The sequence below is a fragment of the Eublepharis macularius genome, chromosome 18 (genome assembly GCF_028583425.1).
Source record: "Eublepharis macularius isolate TG4126 chromosome 18, MPM_Emac_v1.0, whole genome shotgun sequence".
Taxonomy (NCBI): domain Eukaryota; kingdom Metazoa; phylum Chordata; class Lepidosauria; order Squamata; family Eublepharidae; genus Eublepharis; species Eublepharis macularius.
In genome coordinates this window covers 27,638,024-27,657,669 of record NC_072807.1, presented here as the reverse complement: position 1 = coordinate 27,657,669, position 19,646 = coordinate 27,638,024, and the positions used below count along the sequence as shown (strand labels likewise).

Here is a 19,646-nt window from a genome sequence, read left to right as displayed (position 1 = left end):
TTGCCTGCCTCTACAGCCCTGGTCTTTGTTGGAGGTCTCCCATCCAATTACTAACCAAGGCTGACCCTGCTTAGCTTCTGAGATCTGACCAGATCAGGCTTATATGGATATCCAGGTCAGGGTGGATACGGAGTTATTAACAGACAAGACAGATCTTCCTACACATCTGAAAACTATCCCAGGTTGATAGAAAAATCTGAAATCTACATCTCTCTCTATATGGCTTTTAAAAGCTCCAAATGATAAAGCTTCAACCAGATGTCCTCGATGGCAGTTGCTAGGTAACCATAACAGTTTAGTCACTATTCCAGGCTTGGTTTCTGTCAGTAAAAGCCAGGGGGAGGGGGCAGGGTCCTTTCAGGGCTGTTTTGGCCTTTGAGGGAGGACTCATTGGGGCCAAGCCCAGAAGTAACCACCAAGTGACTTGATACCACAACTTGTATTACTCACCCAGGCATGGATGCTTGCTGCTGTTCAACTGCAGCCCTCCTCTAACAAAAATCAGTGTAGTGTAGTAGTTAATAAGAGTTTCAGCTTCCACTCTGATCCAGAGTGTGATCCAGTCACACACACACAGCCTAACCTGCCCCTCAGGGTTGTTGTAAGAATTAATATGGAGGCAAGGAGAATGACATAAGCTGCTTTGGGTCCCCATTGTGGAGAAAGGCAGTATATAAATGAACTAAATTACTAAATATAGGTAAAGAAGGAGGACAGACAAAAGATAAGTTGCTAGTACGTTTGAGGGAGAAAAGGGTATCGAGAAAGGTGAGCGTATGGAGGGTGAAGTAATCCCGTTACAACCCCCTTTCTTTTTCAGTTAGATTTTTTCCTTTAACCCTCTTCATACACCCTCTGGATAGATTGCTGCCACCAGGAATAATATTCCAAAATAGTTAATTTAAATTTCCCTTTTAATAATGTGCCCAAGCATCAGGTTCCTTCATGGGACTATGTGGCCCTGAGGAAAGAAGTGGGATAGAGGAATAACATACTCTGGGATGGAAAAAAAACAAAATAAAGTTTTTAAAAGAAGCGTATTGGTTTTACACTATTACTTAAGCTTGACAGTTTCAAAGAGAGTTATTGATTCTTAAAGTTTCTTCACATGGGTTCAGTCACACTGATATACATACATAAACTTTCTCTCTCAGGCGCACACACAGTTTGCCTGTCTAAACTAGAATATTTCATAAATGCAGACACCCTCAGGCTGCACACAGCTTGCCTATCTAAACCAGAAAGCCGAATGGATCTTTTCTCCTCAGTAACTAAAAACTGCAATTCACTCTGCCCACACTCTGTCAGCCAATCATCTCACTCACTCATCCCACTCTTTCACACACACCCTCTTCATTAGCGTTCTGCTGCCAGTAGTCATGCTGTGACAAATCAGTTCAGCGATACACAAACCTGATCTCAACATGCCTTTGCCATGCTCAGGAGGAAGCAGAACCCTCTAGCATCCACACGGTGTGCATAAGTTGTTTAGTTTCATGAAAATAAACTTTTGAATGGTTTAGTATTTCCTCACAGGAAGAGAAACTTGGCTGTAGGCCCTTCAGAAGCGACCTGAAGAATTAAGCCTTTGACCATGATGAACGATGGAGGAAAGCATCTGCATTATGAATGGCCTGTCACAGAGCTTTCAGAAGCAGTGAATTTTGTTTAGATGCTGATACCCAGCTTTTCTCCACAATGGAAACCCCAAACAACTTACAGCATCATGTACCCCTCATCCATTTTATGCTAACTAACCACTCTGTGAGACAGAGTGTGTGACTGTCCCACATTGGCCCAGAGCGCTTCCATGGCAGAGTAGGGATTTGAACCTGGGTCTACTCCAACTCTAACTACATGGCCAGGAGTGCTTACAAGCCCAGTTCAAACCAGCACTCCTGCTCACCTTTCCCATGTTGTACCACTACCTGTTAGCTGAACCAGTGCATCAGAAGACTTGTGAGCAGCACAAGTGGAAGTATAAGCACTATAATGTGTGTTCCCGCTGGCCCACTTGGTATTTCGGACTAACTTAAAAAAAACAGCCAGAGTTTCCCCATGTCAACCATGATGCTGAATATAACCAGCTGGACAAAGCGCCACCACACTACTTTTCTTAAATAATACTTTTTATTAATTATGGAAGAATTCCTACTAGTATTTACATAGTGCAAAAAGCTGTTATTACTTCAAAAAAAGTATGATAGAACAATTATTCTTCATAAAAGGGAAACAGGCAACCTCTTAATGGTGCAATTTGTAATGATTTTGTTAAGTTTTGTTACTACAAACATGAAGGTATCAAAGATTGACAGACATTACTTTATTACAGTCTCTTTTTAAAAAATGATACATTAACCACATATGAACATTAATTGGACTGTGCCACTTCTACTGACTGTTAAATTTAAACTGTTAATTGATTTAATAGACATTTTCTTATTATTTCTGTGTGTTAAGACTGGGTAGAGCGCTGTACAATTTCCATTATGGCTGTTACTTTTTTTAAAATGGTATATATATATTGAATTAGTGACTAAAATCTGGTTGATTGACTTGATTAGTTGGCACAACTTCAAAAATAAGACCCAAAACACTGTGACAATTTCAGCAAACAGTAGCTTTTCCAAACAATGCTTTTTTTGCCCACGTGCTACTAACATTTAACAACTTGCAGTTAAAGAACTGGCTCAATGACACGTGTGTCTGTCCAGCCACCCAAAGAACATTCCAGGTTTCTCCCGTGTGTTGTGTTCAGAATTCATACAAGTGCATTTGCCAAAGGATCTCCCTCTTTTTTAATTTTAAAAACAGTGGTCCAATATAACCATTCACGGATCAAGCTGCAAATCTGTTAAATACACTGTTTAAAATTTAAAACGGGAAGGTAGAGGGAAATTGATTCCACGGGGTTTGTTGGCTGTCTGGAACATAACAGCCTACAGACATTATACCTATCCAAGACATTTGTGCTTGGACCCACCTTGTGCTTCTGTTTCCCATGGAAAGATAGCTTTACAAAATACTGGAGGTTTATAAATACTTTTAAAAGCACAGTCACCCCAAACAATCCATTTTAATGACCATCTGACACATCACACCCTCTCCCCCCCCGCAAAGCCCCCTTCTTCCAATGTTACCTCTAATAAAGATCACTAGACAGGGTATTTAAGCAGAGTAAATACTTGCTGAACTTGTCCTAAAAACTGTATCCACATACCATAGCAAAAATAGCCTTCTTTCAGTGTGTAAGAACTTAAAACTGTCTGTGCCAATATCGAAATTGTACTACATAACACACAAAGCTACCTTGGCGTTTAAAGGTAACTTATCAAAAGAAATGGAACAGAGACAATTAGAGGAGACAATATATAAATATATACACGCACGCACACATACACACACACAAACACAGAACCCTCATTGCACAACACTGGAAAACCTTTCCTAATGTAGAATACAAACTAACATTCTTCTCACACACATGCACGAAATCTCATTTATTCCCAACTGTTGTACTGCGGCCACTTACCAGACTGGAGGAGGACTGGTGTCCTTCTTGCCCCACAAAGTTCTGCTACAACTGGGGGGCGGGGGGCTGGGGAGGAGTTCCACATAATACATTGTGAGATAACTGAGCTCATTTACAGAACTTGGAACCCTATATTAGTCCATAACCGAGAAACTGGCTATACTATTTAAGAAGCTGCCAAGCATCTTAACACAATCTAGGGCCAGATTGTTTCTGAAAGCACCAAATCCAGAAATAGGCATTTTGAATTACTACCTCCCAAAAAAGAGGTGGGTGGAACAGAGACCAATTTTTGAATACTCCAGTGGCAGGATGTATACAGTCATTTCAGAACTCAAGACTTTTTCCTGTTTAGCTTGTGCCCAGAAACTACTTAGCACACTGGCTTTTTCCCTACTACATCACCCCTCATTTTGTAACAGCAGTATAAGATCTTAAAACACTATGTCTGATTTTCTCTCCCCGACCCTGTACAATATAAACTAGTTTTGAAAATGCTTAAAACTGTTGGTCCAAAATAATTAAGTGAACAGCACCAAGTGTGAAGTATTTTCTCACTGGATGTTCCAAAGTTCATGGTGTGTGTGTGGTTTTGCACTACTAATGAATAATAAAACCACCAAAACCCTACATTCACCATTAGAATTCATGCAGCTTACTTGGGGTACTTTCACTGATGCTTATTACTAAGCACAACTGGGGGGAATCAAAGCATGCAAAAGTTAGATAAATCTTTTATTTTCAGTAAATTAAGAGCCCTGTAAAGAAGTCTGAAATGCTCTTTTCTAAATCAATGAATTCTCTTCACTGAATCAATCACTTCTGCCTCTTACCATTTTGAAGACCTTTTTCCTCTGGCATATGTAATGCTACAGAATGGAAGAGTTCATATTCTTAAGAACAAAAAACTCTTACGACTGATCCAAAGGCAAGACACAGTCAGGCCTAATGCATGCTAAGACACGACCCCCCCCCCCTCACCTCCACTACTAAACTGAACCACAGTATCTTCCTTGCTGTCCACTGAAGAGAGTTAGGATCCAATTCTTCAACTTGGCATTTTTTATATTTTTTTTTTACATACCACTTACGAAAATGTATTCACATTCCTGAGATAAGTAAAGAACCAAGATACCAATCAAACTAAGGAAAAAAAACCCTAAAGTTGCTGTGGCGATCAACTCCCCTCGCTGTGGTCTTTACAGACATGGTGACAGTGTTAAAAGTAGTTAATATCTTAGAATGCCTTACTAAATGTGTTTTAGCAGGTTACAACCAGCAGCTCAAGAGTATTATTTCTCAAGCACATATCCTAGGAGGGCAGTGAGGCAGAGGCACATTAGCCAGTCATTTTTCTAACTGTCTTGTAAGCAAGGTCAGTCTAATACCTGACGTCCTTGCCTGCTAATAAGTTCATTCTGTTCTCAATGCTGGTACATTATAATATACAGCCAAATACTTTCAGGATAAGCAATAAATAACAAAGCTAGTATTGGTCACTGTTGCCAGGCTTAAAACACAGATAAGAAAAATTTTTATCATCTTCGAATTTTGCATAATGATCACTTATAAAGTAGTATTCTATCCTGAACACAAAAAGATACCTATTGACAGTTTCCACACACATTATGCTTTCGGGATGGGGGGGGGGAAGAGAGACATATGTTCCTTAAACACACACACTAGATTCATAATGGAAAAAGTAATAAAGACAGCTACAAAAAATATTTATGTTGTGAATTAAATATGCATATTAAACATGACACAGTGCAAAATGCCGAGATGAAGCATGTAAAGCCATGGCTGCAAATCCTTACAACAGTTAAGTTTTTAAAATATTACAGTTTCCTGAGTTTGTGTGCTTGCGTTTATGGTATATAGTTAGAGTCTGTACATTTGGTATCCGGAGGACCGCAGGAGGTGAGATTCTGCTGGGATTTACATGCCTGCTTATCTGTCGTCCATTCTTCACTGTCAATCACCGAATCGACTTGCTCGGGGGTTTCTAGTTCTTCCTCCTCGCTTTGCTCAATGTTATCATCCTCTGTGCTACTGAGGCTCTTCCCAAGCTGGAGTGTTTCCATAGTCCGTTGGGTCTCAGAGACCCAAGATTCAATTCTACTGTTGAGCTGAACTTCCTCGGATATAGGTTCGTGCGTATAGTCATCTTCTTCTTCCTCTTCCTCATCCTCCTCTTCTTCAAGCATTCCTGGGACAAGAGTACTGGTTGTACTGGTCATGGAGGAGTTCAAAATATCTCTGCAACTGCCATCTAAGGACCCTGTGTCTGTGCTTTGCTGTGAGGCCCATTCCAGGTCATCTGGCTTCACTTCCTCTTTCCCACCCAGTGCTTTCCCATAAACTGTGACGGAGGTGATCCCGACTGTGGCTAGACAGAGCTGTTTGTTGGCAGCCGTTGTCACGGCAGCACTTGCTGCCACTGCCACCTTAGGGTTGCCAGGTTTTTCTGGAGCAGTGACCTTACAACAGGCCTCTCTTTCGTTCTCAGCAGTTTCCAGTCCATCAGATGTTTCCACCATGTTCCTCCAGTTGGTCTCTGTCAGGATGAAAATTTGAGACAGGTTGACATTCAGAAGGTATTTAAGAGGTTCTCCTAAGACACAGACATTGAAACCTCAGGAGAAACCTCGAGTCTGGGGAGTAGCTTGAGCAAGGTACCTACAGGGTATCTATCCTCCCTGCTACCTCATTCAATTCCCCTCCTCGTGACCAACTTAAACTGCCACCAAGAGTCTAAGGAGTCTGGCAACAGATGCTCTCCTTCTCCTTACTACTTGTTGCTTCAAAGAGGGCCCCCACAAGCAGGCAGTAAGAAGGGGCAGAGCCAGGCAGTTCCAGGGTATTGCAGAAAGTCCTCTGCTGTGGTATGGGCTTGGGATCAATCACGTAACCCTCAGCACTGGCCCTGAACTTTATCACTTCCTTTTGTGATCAGACAGAAAGATTATGTAGCATATGACAGAGCTGTCTGGACTGAATTACACAGCAGGGGGAGGGGGGCAAAACTTCTGTTTCAAAATACGCTCACCGTACTCCTTTTCATTCACTTCTGAGATAGGCTCGGAAATAACACTGCAGAATGAAATGGCGCTTGCTGCAGAAGGATTCCGAGAATGCCCCATGTGGTGGGGCACTTTCTTAATGTTCTTCAAGGCCTCTTCCTGCTCTTGCTCCATTGCTGCAACCATGTCTCGGTAGGCCTGCCTGGCCTCCTCAGTTAGCGACACCAATTTGTTGAACAGATTCTAGAAGACAGAGAGAGCCATGGTGCAATTCAAGAACGACTCAAAACATACCCTCCATGTTTTCAGTATTCTTTCCTTTGAAGGCCTTGTGCTTTCAAAAGAGACTTCAAACATGATCCGCATCTTAAGATGCTTGCTGAGCCTTGCCTGAAAGAATACTTATCAAGCTACGCTCAAGGTGGCCAAGAAATTTGAAACAACCCACTCATTCTTGACTTGCATCTGATGAAAAGAGCTGTGGCTCTCGAAAGCTTATGCTACAATAAAGTTGGTTCGTCTTAAAGGTGCTACTGGACGCTTTACTGTTTTGCTACTACAGACTAACACGGCTAACTCCTCGGGACCTGTGATTCTTGACTCCCTTTCCCTTTCCTACAACAAAAACATTGCACCAAAACACATCAGGAAAAGATGATTAACAGCAGTGGCAGCAGCCCCATCTGACGGATGGAGACCCACAAGGGTCATGAACCAAGCTCAGGGAAAGAACTGCCCACTGGGGAAGGACTACAAGACCGAAGATGCAAGGACAGCATTGATTTCTCAGCCATAGGAAAAACTTGCATACTGAATTGTATTCTGCATAATACGGATGAGCAAAATTCATTCCAGTTCTGCACTAACGGCAAGTTTTGTGAAAAAAACAGTTATGTGCAGTGATAAAATGAATCCAAAGGCCTTATTCTGAATTCTCCTAGTGAAGTTAAGTTTGAAACTTGGGATGGGACATCCTTGTGCGCCATTAAAAAGTCAAATGTCTATTAAATGAATCTCCACGATAGATGTGAAGGCTTGTCGAAGAATTATAGATAACCCCACAGCATTCTAAGCTTGTTTATTCAGCATTAAATGAAAATTATTATTTCTCCTTGCTCTGATTTAGCTTTTGATTATAATCAGGTTAGATCAAAGAACTTAGAGCAAAAGGAAGAGAGGCAGTTTGTGTAACCTTTTGCTTAAGTGGTATCTTAAATAATAGACCTTTATTGGCTTTTAAAAACCATATAATCCTCTACTTCAAAAGAGTATTTACATGAGTGGCGGCAAGACTGTGAAAGACCAACAACGGTTAACATGAGACAGTATGTTCTTACCTCCGCACCGGAGTAATTGAAGATTCCCACCACACTCACTGGAACTAGCTTGTTCACACAGCGGCCAAGAGCTTTACGCCCAAGAGCAAAAACAAAAGGAATTTCTTGCTCCCGTGCCATGGCGATTACATTATACAGGGCTTCATCCAATCCACCTGGGTACATGCCAAGGAGAAGAAGAGACTAAGCTTGAAACACTCGTGCAGCTAACCAAAGTTGGCTAAATTTTATATTTTTACCCAAAATAACTAAATAGAGCTAATAATTTCCCAACGTAACAGGGATTGTGTGTACGCAGTCCGTGTGACACAGGACAAACTAGGAATATGTTCACACAGTATGCTTTTATAAAGTAAATACTTTAAAAAGTTGCATCTAAAACATGCATGTCTTAAAAGGCATGTTATTAGGAAGCTGGGACTGGATGAAGGTCCTCGTCAAGTGTACTTTCTGTGACAAACCCAGATTTATTGATGCATCATGGGCGAAACAGCCATAGGAGGTATCCCCCGCACAACAGAGATTCACAGTCTATAATTCAAACATACCGTCTAAAAGATCCAGTTAGCATAAGAACAGGAAAGAAAATTTAAAAGAAATACTTTGATGGTTTTAAGACGCTACATACTTAAACAAAATAATGAATCTGTTGCTTTAACTTTCACCGGTATCTCCCTCTCTTTAGAACGCTTTTCTTGAAAGTAAGGGAACTCACCTTCCTCTCTAATTTATGAGCGTTCATAAGATTATTTTGTTTCAAGCAGCCTTTGGGCAAACCAAGTGTTCTGGAGAAGTGGAGGGTATGCTTTGTATAAGTTCTCTTTGGGTTTATTATAGTTGTATTAATATGTGTTAAATAGCGGACTTTTAGGGGGTTGGATTATTTTTTGCATTTTTTTAAAAAATGGACTACATCTTGAGCAAGCAGGAAAGGAGTCATAAGTCGCTTTTTAAAAATGAAAATTTATAAATGAACTCATTTGTTATGGCCAGATCAAGGTTCTCAAAGGATATCAGCCCTGAAAGAAGTCTGGAAGTCTTATAGCGGAAGGCAATGGGTGATGTTGGGAGTGTACTGGGTAACTATGGTTGATGCGTATCGGGTGACTTAGTGCAATCCTAAAACGACTTTTGTAGGAGTAAGCCCTACTCAATAGATCTGAGACAGACTGAGTAGATAAATGACTTAGGATTGTTCTCTCTGAGCCTGCCTGTGTGGGGAGGGTGGAATAAAAACCGAAAATAAATAAATATTTCCATTAAGTCTACAGATGCTGGAGATTCTAGCAGCACAGCTGTCTCAGCATCAGAAACTGAATTATATTGAATCCAAGGGGGACGAATTTGGCTATGTACGTAAGAAATGTTCTAATGTACATAAAGAAATGTCCGGCAAGATTTGCTTGCATTTTGCCGGGCCTGTAAGACAGAGCTATTCCGCCAGCCATATGGCTGACGCCGGGCGGTGCCCCCCCCCATGGAGGGTTTTTTTTAAACCATCGCCCCTATGTGAACGCAGATGCTGTTGCCACACTCATTACTACTGTATGTATTTGCTCTGGAAGAACCGCTGTGAGAAACACCAAATTTATACTATGTGCTGCTTTTTAATTATTTATATGTAAATAGAAGATATCATATATGATATGACATAGTGCTTTTAACTGTTTTTAATGTTATGTGATACTTGTATTTCTGTTATCCGCCCTGAGCCTGCGAAAGCAGGGAGGGCGGAATATAAATGTAAGAAATTAAATTAAAATGTTCTAAAACCAAAGCAGAAGAGGGATATGTGGCACGCATATGCACGCACGCACACGCGCGCACGCACACAGAGGTTGGACTTAGAGCAATACCAATATCTGCTTATCCCTCCTGATATAGAGTATAAAACTGACTGGCTCCATTGCTTTTCCGTCCCGTTTCCTGTCGTTATTTTGAATTGTAAAGCGCCTTGAATGCCAAGGCAGAAAAGAATGCATCAAATAAATAAATGACCCATTCACTGTCCTCAACACAAACCATGCAGTTTTCTCATTTCAAGTGCAGGTTTAGCATACCTCCATTTTCAACTCAGAGAATTTTACTCCCAAGAATCCTCAGCAACTACACAAGCATATAAATCATCTGACGCATGCCAACTGTAGCAAGCTAATCCCTTCCCACAAACATCTTCTCATATGAGCAGAAAGCACTTCTGATCATGTGCGGGAGTGCATGTGGCAATTTCTGATAACTCCCCCCACCCCCATCCCAGGCTGACCGACGTAGTATGGTATTCTGGAGAATCATCTTCTCAGGAGGCTCAAGGGACTGCAGCACGAAGTGAGGCAAACTGGAAAATTCTGGTGTGCGCACAACATTCTACACGTGTTCTTGAATGATTCATACATTGACAAGATCAAGGCCACTACCCAGTCCAACTAGATGCAACCTCATAAGGGCTCACGTGGAAAGGCATCACACGCTGCAAATGTAATACCTTTCGACTGGATTTTCTCACAGTTCGGAGAAATGATGACGCACTTGATCTTGTTGAGTTTCATATGTTTGGTGACCTCTCGCAGACCCATCACAAGCCTCCTCTTTGCTTTCGCTCTCATGGGGTCTTTTTGGTAAATGCGTTCTTGGAAGCTGACGAGCTCTTGCAACAAGAGAGTCACGCACTCATCTATTTCTTTACTCAGAACTTGATTACAGTACCTGTCAGTTTGGAAAAAGCACACAGTAAGACATGCTGCATTCAGGTCAATCACTTTTATTCATGAGGGTTTTTTTGGTGTAGTTTTCCCTCCCAATACTCCAAAGGTACCTTGGCAAATTTCTTCTTTAATAGAATGAAAAGCTTGCATTGAAATGCTCTGACACTTTAAGCATACTAAATAACCATTATAAACTAGAATTTGTTACTAACCGGCCACTAAGTGCCATTCCACTGGTGTAACTGGGAGGCAACTGTTCAGCACCTCCTAGAATAATAAGAACTCACTAAGCTAATTCCTCCCTACTGCCTCCACCAAACAAAAGCTGAGAATGCAAGACGTTTGCAGGATGAGATTTTCACACCAGGCTGGAATCCCTAGAACAAAGCAATTATGTTATAGAATGTATCAAGTACACGGACTCCCGCTTCAGACATGAAGGAGATAAGCCACTATGAGAAAGCAAGTTTCCCCTTGGGTCAGATAGGGTACTGGCCATATTTCTGCCCTCTTGTGGCACAGAGTACAGTAATAGCTCCTATCAAGCTGTTTCCTATGAGGCTCTTTCTGTAATTTTTTTAAAAAATGTGGCGGTTGAGCAGATATCTGCACAACATGATCAGTCCAGCTGGAAGGAAATGTTACCATTACAGAAGCGACAAGGTGCTGCTGTCAAGTGGGATAACCATCTCCCAGTTATGTAAAAGACCTATAAAAGACCTGCACTGATGAGGATCAGGTCCTTGGTAGGAGCCCTAGGGAATGTGGTTGCAGATTGCCCGGCAGGAAGCCCTGATGTGGAAGATGACCTGGATGGACTTCCCACAACACTCCAGTAGAGGAGCCTAACCCCTGGTTGCCCCTTCCTCCGCTGCTGTCTCATATCACTCATATGCAAGAAACGGCAACACTGTAAACACATTGCCATTAGAACCAGTGCTATCAATACCCTCTTGGTGACCTGTTTCACTTTCCATTCCGATTCAGGAATGCAACCACACTGTTAAAGGGAGTATTAAATTTTTGTCATCCCCCCTTCCCTTCTTTTAAGGAGTGTACATGGAGATCTTCCAGCTAATCTATCCTTACAACAACTCTGTGAGGTAGCTTATGCTGAGAGATTGGCTCAAACCAGGCAGCAAGCTTCATGTCACAGCAGGGATTTCAACTTAGGTCTCCCCAACCCTGGTCCAACATTCTGCACACTACAGTGGCACGGCTGGGAGAGCGATATTTACTCGGCAGGCACCTTAATAAAAATGCACCTGCTCTCCCCATCTGTGGCACACTATGCTTTAGCATTGTGAGATTTGACACGCAGGACTGGGTGTGTGTGCAAACTAAACAGCTCTTGCGAAAAGTATTTGCATTAAAAAAAAAAAAGGAAGAAGTTCATACTCTCTGAATCTCTTGCTGTGAATTTTGGTTATGGTCGAAGATGCCATGGGACTCCCTATCCCTGAACTGGCAGGAGAGCCTTGGGAGACCGGAGTCATGCAGTAAGGAGAGTTCTGGCTTGCTGGAGAGAGAGAGGCATCACTAGGCACGCTCAGACCAGTTTCTGCAATGGAGGGAAGAACATCACAAACAACAGTTGTACACAAAAACAGTTTTGAGGGTCTCTGGAACATCATTGCTGGTAAATAACATCCCATTTAGCCTCTGTTATAAGGACAGGACTTCTTTTCTCCAGACAGTTGGCAACCCTACCTAGTACACACACACACACACACACACACACACACACACAAACAGTATTTACTTTAGTTTAAAAAATTGAGAAGTGTTGCGTAAACTGCCAGGTAATTCCATTGCTGTTGCCACCTTCCCCCTAGGCCCCCTGATAAGCAGAAGGCAGCTGCCTCTAAACAATGAGGAACCGCTAGTCCTTGCTGCCAACAGCCACTGACCGACATATTCTCAATGAATCTGTCTACTAAAGGCATAAGTATTATTCAGAGCGTATTTATGAGACACGGCTAAATGAAAAAAAAAGTCTTGTATTCATATCCCAAGAATCAAATGGAAATTTCTGCAATGGAGAAGATTTCTGGCTCACTGTTCATTTACAATTTAGAATGAAAATACAGCACAAACCTTGTATTCCTAAAATACATAAGAAAAAGTAGTTCTGATTTATGGCCATAAGTGAACCAAGGCTCTCAGCAATTTAATCTGGACTCTGGTTTATATTACCAAAAATGCATGCAATACTTGTGTAATGATTTTAAGTAAATGTGTGTATGTGTCTTTAAATGCTGGTGTGGTATAGATGAAGAGTGGGGGTGAGAAGGATGAGTGAGTGAGATGACTGGTTGATGTCTGAGAGTGTGGGTGGAGTGAATGAAGTTTTAGACCGAGAGTGGAGAAAAAAGAGTCAGTCAGGGCAAGAGAGGCAAGCTAGGTGCAGCCTGAGTATTTTTAAGCAGTTCTGAGAGAAATATTTAATCAGGAGAAAGCAGGCAAGCTGTGTGCAGCCTGAGCATGTTTAAGCAGTTCTGAGAGGAATATTTAGTCAGGGCAGGAGAGGCAAGCTGGGTGCAGCCTGAGCTTGTTTATGTTGTCTGAGAGAAATATAACCTGTGTGGTAGCCTGAACTGTGTGTCTGTGAAAGAACATTCAGTCAGGAGAAAGCAGGCAAACTGTGTACGCACCTGAGAAAAAGTCTTACTTGTAATTAAGAAATTAATATCAAAAGCAGGCAAACTGTGCATGAAGCCTGAGAGATCTGTGTGACTGGGTTTAAAAAGTAACTTTAAGAATTGAGAACTACTCTTTTGAAACCATCAAGTTTTAGAAATAATAGGAAACCGATATGCTTCTTATAAAAATAAAAGTTCTACTTTTTTATATATATCCCAGAGTATCTGTCATTCCTATATCCAATTCCTTTCCTCAGGCCCACATAGTGCCACGAAAAAGGCTGACCCTTGGGCACGTTACTAAAAGGAGAAATTTAAGTTATACTGGAATTTAATTCCTGGTGGCAGCACTCTACCAAGAGGGGCAAGAATAAAAGGCTTAAAGGCCAAATCTACACAAGAGAAAGGAAGGGTCATAACAACTTGCGACTCTCCAGCATGTTATTTTAGGCTCATCTTTACATGTCTAACCTTCTTGAGATGCTAATTCTTCTGACTGGTTGGCAGTCAGATCCAAAGGAACCTCTTGCTCTTCATCAGCCCCCAGAAGGCTTTGATCGACAGACAAGCGGCCTTTCTTCTCTTCTCTCTCTTTCAAGATAATCTTAAGGACAATGAAAACAAAGTTTCCATCAATTAGGACGTTTATAAATAATATCAGCTCCTTCTGTAACTAAATACCTTCTCTTTGTAGGAAAAAGTTTCCAGTTTTCATTCAGACACCGTCTCTCTGTTCAAAGTACAGACCTAAAAGAAGTACCAGGGTTTTTTTTTTTAAGAAACATTAATTGATGAATGCAGTGAGTAGTCTGGGAGCACCCATTTGCCACAGTATTGTTGAAACTAGGAAGGTGGAGGAAAGAGCAGGATATAATTTATTTATATGAATGATCATTTTTTTTGAAAACTGAAAGACAGGACAGCAAGCATTATAAAAGCCACAGCAGTACATGCAAATTACCACCAAATTTAGTAGTAATCCTTTTTCAAACTTGCATCAATATTTCCCCCCTTTATTATCCTTTGCTCAATCACCTTTGTCAATGTTTATCATGAAAGCCATCACCGTCTTATAATCACAAGTCATAACATTTCTCCAAACTATGAACTCTCGAAATATATATAGAAAGGTATGAAATTCATTTGTAATTAATTGATGTAGAAAGTCCCAGGTATCTCAGAGACATGAAAAAGATTCAGTGGAGGGCCATCACACCGGGCCATCTTAAGGGTTTGTCTGGCCGCCAAGAACAGGAATGCAGTTCTGCATATAAAATACTGCTATCACTGTTTTTAGAATGGACTCTCTCTTGAATAAACAGATTTTTCTAAAAGGAGTGTCATTCACCTTCTTCAGTGCTGTAGGACGCTTCAACTTTGAAAGCTCTCTCTCCTTCCCTCGTTTTACTTTGGGGGCAGTGGAATCCAACGGATTGAGGCAACCCACTGAAGGCTGACCTTTAGCTAAGGATTTTCGGTTAGCGGGTTCTTTAGCATGAAAAGGAGCCGGGCTACCAACTAAAAGTAGACAAAACAAAGTAAATGGGATAAGAGATATGGCTGAAGGAAAACAGACACATGTTCAGGTTATTCTGTGGATGAGTTCTCATTACAAAAGCACTTCCTTTTCTTGGAAATAAAGAATGGACAACAATGATAGGAAATTACATCATGGAATGAGCTCGCTTTTAAATGCTCTTGGCTGTACTTGAGCTTAGCCCACTACTACAAGAGAACACACAGTTGTTCATTTCTGAAAATGGAAACACGCTATACATGCCAGCATCACAAAGACTACAGTAGTATTTATCCCAGTGGGCATCTATGATGTATGCATTGCTGAAGAAACAACTTTATACCCCAGCCAAAGGACCTCTCTAGCTTTGCATGCCCAAAAGAGGCTGGGCTTGTCTTTCGTGAGCTGTTCCCATGTCATGTAATAAACTGCTTTCTGAAGTTTCTTCATTTTCAAAAGTTGCTTCATACTCTATACAGTAGCGCTTTGGTGGGGGATACACAAGTTCTATAATGTGATCCTCAGCAAAGTTTCACCTTTCTAAGTCCATTGAAGTCAAAGGACTTAGAAGGTTGCAAACACTGCTTAAGATGGCACTATGGTCCCACGTAAATCCTGTGTTCACTATTTTTGCCATAAGAAGGGCCTTAAGCTCACTTTTAATGGCCTCTTTAGGAGCCATTTTTTTTTAAAAAATGTGCCCACCTGTGTATGAGAGGGGCCTGGTATTGGTGATCTGGCGAGCTTTCATAGCTTGCTGCTGTTTTTCAAGGGCTGCCAGCATGTCCCCCAAGTCTAACTGCACAGGCGTTTTACTCTTTTTCCCAGCTGCTTTCGAAACTGCTTCCTGCAATAAAAACGACACCATTGGTATCTAAGCAGAGAGAGAGAGAACTCATTTCATTTATAGTCTGCTTTTCTCATTGAGTCTCAAGGTGGATTACACAACGCAAGTCAACACAATCAATAGAACAAAACATCTAATAAGCAATGTAACAGGACTTGGGCTCCAGAAGTCTGAAACAAAGCATATAGGCAACTTCTATAGTCTGATAGCATTTCATTTCCAAGAAAGCAACCCGAGAGATGGAAGTGTACTTTGCCACCTGAACCACCCACCTTGTGGATGACCTGGCTGCATTAATAAGGCCTATCTAGAACAATTCCCCTACCCTTCCTTCCAAGAAGCACAAGGTAGTATATGTGATTCTCCGCTCCTCCATTTTATCCTCCCAGAAACCCTGTGAGATGGGTTAGGCCGAGGGCGCATAACCCCAGAACCTCCTTGACAGCTTCCACGGCAGAGTGGGGATCTCCCATCTCCCTACACTGCAACCACTATAGTACATTGGCAATACACTATACTTGCTCTAAGTACTCTAGCAACTACGCTCTTAATGGTTACTGGAATGTGTGTGTTCAGGTACAGCCAGAGCACTCAATTCAAAAGTCATAGAAACTGCAGGCTAGATCCAGCTTCCATCAAATCTCCTTGGCAGCTTCCACCAATTCCCCTTTCCTGCCACAGACTCCCTTCATCATCCCCTGAGATCCCCTGTACTTCAGGAGCAGCAGTCCATGGAGATCAGTGGGTTGCAGTGGGAAGGGGGAGGCAGGAAATTCCATTCCACGTTTGGAAAAGGTAGCCTGGATCCAACCCTGTATCACTAAAGCGGGGATTTTTCTGGTTTTTAAAAAAACACAGATTTTTCTACTTATCAACAAGTGAAATTGTCAAATTTTGTTTCCGAAAAACCATCAGCCTGAGATTAAAATGTGATAAATCCACTGTGGGAGGGTGATGGGGAAGCAGGAACATAAATCACTTCAGGAGCCTGAATGGGTTGCCAGCCGGCTATGCTTGATCTGAACACACAACTGCTTAAAGTTACAACACTGAAACAAACAGACCTGCAGTTTCCTCTGCTCCATGCTGATTTCCGAATATTCCTGAGCGGTGGCCAACGCCGCAGCCAGCGCTTTCTTCTTTTGACTTTTGGCCCGCTTTGGAACAGAGGTAGTGATTGGAATTGGAGTCTGTACAATGTTGATTGGGGAATTCTCAGGCAAGTCATCCAACTAGGGTTAACAAGGAGAACATTGCACAATTTTTAAAAAGAGTCGTTACAGTGGAAAGCACAAATGTAGCTTCCTAAAGGTCAACCTCATTTCCCAGACTCATTCAGCGATGCCAACTTGATGCTTTGCCCTCGTAGCAAGCGGAGGAAGCACTTCATACACATCACTAATCCCTTCATCCTGCAATGTAGGTCAGTGTTATTTTTTGTACAATGCAGATTGGGGAGGAGGTGGTAACTGTCCGGGGATAGATGCTTGTCAAAGACAATCAAGTAACCATGGACTTGCATCTCATTCCCTTAACTGATACAGTGTAATGCTCTTCATGAGAAGTGAAGATCATTCCACAAAGTGATACTGCTGCAAAGCGCCTAAGGTTTCTGGCAGAAACCTATGTATGAAACAGCTTCTGTACAAGGAGCTTTTTGATGTGGGTACTTGCACACCATGAGCAAGCTGCCATACAGCAAACAGCTAGCTGCTTCTGAAAACTGGGAGTTCGGGTGAACTGCTAGCAGGAAGGGAGTGGGGAAAAGAAGACAGACATCACCTCCAACATCAGAGCCATTAAACATGCATAGAAATTTTTATTTTAACCTGCACTGCACTAGAGTGAGATGGCTCTATAGCTTTGGGTAGATTCCAGATTACACCCAGCCATTAGTTAGAGGGAGGTACTGTGAAGAGGTAACACAATGAAAGCAAGACTCTGCAGTATATATTTCCATGCACATGAAACTTTTGAATGTTGCCTGTTTGGACAGCTTTGATCTTTCGCTCCAGTGCTTTGATATGAATTCACAGAACACAAATTTGGGTCCTTTGTAGTACCATCACATACACTGGGCCTTTCTATTAACATCAACCAATCCCAATCAGCAGGGCCCTTCATTTATGCTAAATCCTATCACATAATTATCATATGACCTAGTTAAGGCGGGCATATGATCAGATTTGCTCAATGCAGCCTAGCAGTTTTCTGATCACGTGAACAGAAGAGTCACAGTTCTATGACTAAGCCAATTCACTTTATAAGCTGAGATGCTCAGAAGAGTATTAGCAAAAGTAAATTTTGTTGGATAGTGGAATATACCAGAGATTTTCAGAAGGAAGTCAGTTGGTGCTTTATAGATTACAGCAAAGCTTTCAACGGTGTAGATCATGAAAAGCTATGGATGATTTTAAAAGACACGTTTGGAGACACAGCATCTGATTGTGTTGATACACAACCTGTACTCTGGATAAGGGGCTACTGTTCAGACAGAATATGAGAAACAGAATAGTTTCCAACCGGCAAAGGTGTCAAACAAGGATGCATATTACACCTCCCTATCTGTTCAATCTATATCAGGAAAGCCGGATTAGATTCAGGTGATGGTGGAAAGAAAAATGGTGGAACATTAACAGCTGGATGAGAATGCCATACAGTCCCACCTGATATGTGTATACTATCTTATAGCAAAATAGAAAAGAGTCCAGTAGCACCTTTAAGACTAACCAACTTTACTGTAGCGTAAGCTTTCGAGAATTACAGTTCTCTTCATCAGATGCATCTCTGACGAAGAGAACTGTGATTCTCAAAAGCTTACACTACAGTAAAGCTGGTTAGTCTTAAAGGTGCTACTGGACTCTTTTCTATTTTGCTACTACAGACTAACATGGCTAACTCCTCTGGATCTATCTTATATTGTATCTGTCCATTGGATCCTAACAGTGACAGGCTTTTGGAAGCCCATCTGGTCTGAGAAGCAGTGTAAATGCCCCCAACAAATTAAAATATCCTTTCATTCTGCTAGCCATGGGTTAGGCGAAGGAGCTGTGCAAGACACTCCAACCACAGCTACTGCAAAGCTCATTTTAAGCTACTCACATGGCTTTTGAGATTTCAGCTGGCATTATGAGCACATTCAGGCATGTGCAGCTAAGGGCTAGAAACCTTTTTCTTAATGAAGCCGAAGCTAAAGCTCTCAAAACCCCATACTATGTTTTTTTATTCTCATGGACAAGCAGAGTTCACCACAGTTGGAGAAAGTGTTTTACAACCCATACTTACTTGAAAAATCGGAATTATATTTAAATCACAATGGGCTAGCTATGCCTTTACTTACCACTTTTGGAGCATGTTTCTGCTGCATATTAGCACTTTTAGAGTTTCCACTGTCGCTATTTAATTCTGGAAATTCTTCTTCATCCTAGATATATATAGATGGGGAAAAGTGTTAAAAAGACACAATCAGAAACCGAAATTTCAAAGGGTTTCCTCCTTAGCAGGCAGCAAGACATTACTCAGTTAGAAGAAGTGAAGAGATGTAAAAGTGAAATGATTAAAAGAACATACTGCTAACTGCCTAATCACAAGATGCTGATTAGTTAAATTATGGTACAGTTGTGAGGGGGACGGGGACGATATCAACAGGGAGAGGATACACTGAAAACCAACAGCATGAGATCTGTAGGAAGAGTTTTGACATTCGAATTGGTAGGCTTTCGAAATGAGCACATTTATTATGCAACACGTCTAAGTAAAGACAAGATGTGCCACAAGACATCCAACTCATGAGGCATTGAGTAACTGCAGGTAAACAAAGGAGGCACAGCTGACTGATGGAACACATGCCTTGTATGCAACAGTTCCCAGGCTCAAGGCACAGCAGCTCCGCAGCTTAAGGCTGGAAAAGAACCTCCTCCCCGATCATGAAGAGCAACTTCCAAAGCAGACGGTGCTACGGGAGCGGCCATGGCCCTGTGGAAGAGCATCTGCTTGGCACACAGAGGGCGCCAGGTCCAATCCCCAGCATTTCCAGTTAAAAGGATC

General features: G+C 41.7%; 1 protein-coding gene across 1 annotated transcript in view; it reads right to left on the bottom strand.

Moving 5' to 3' along the window:
• Positions 1-2,132: 2,132 nt before the first annotated feature.
• Positions 2,133-19,646, bottom strand: part of SECISBP2L (SECIS binding protein 2 like) — a 39,769-nt gene continuing 22,255 nt past the window's right edge. Inside the window, exons 9-18 of the mRNA XM_055002536.1 lie at positions 18,940-19,023; positions 16,664-16,831; positions 15,458-15,599; positions 14,585-14,754; positions 13,708-13,840; positions 11,993-12,155; positions 10,375-10,595; positions 7,893-8,047; positions 6,582-6,798; positions 2,133-6,089 (exon numbers count right to left, since the gene is read on the bottom strand). Coding sequence (XP_054858511.1) covers positions 5,401-6,089; positions 6,582-6,798; positions 7,893-8,047; positions 10,375-10,595; positions 11,993-12,155; positions 13,708-13,840; positions 14,585-14,754; positions 15,458-15,599; positions 16,664-16,831; positions 18,940-19,023 — 2,142 coding nt within the window. The 3' untranslated portion in view covers positions 2,133-5,400. The remainder of the gene's footprint in view (positions 6,090-6,581; positions 6,799-7,892; positions 8,048-10,374; positions 10,596-11,992; positions 12,156-13,707; positions 13,841-14,584; positions 14,755-15,457; positions 15,600-16,663; positions 16,832-18,939; positions 19,024-19,646) is intronic.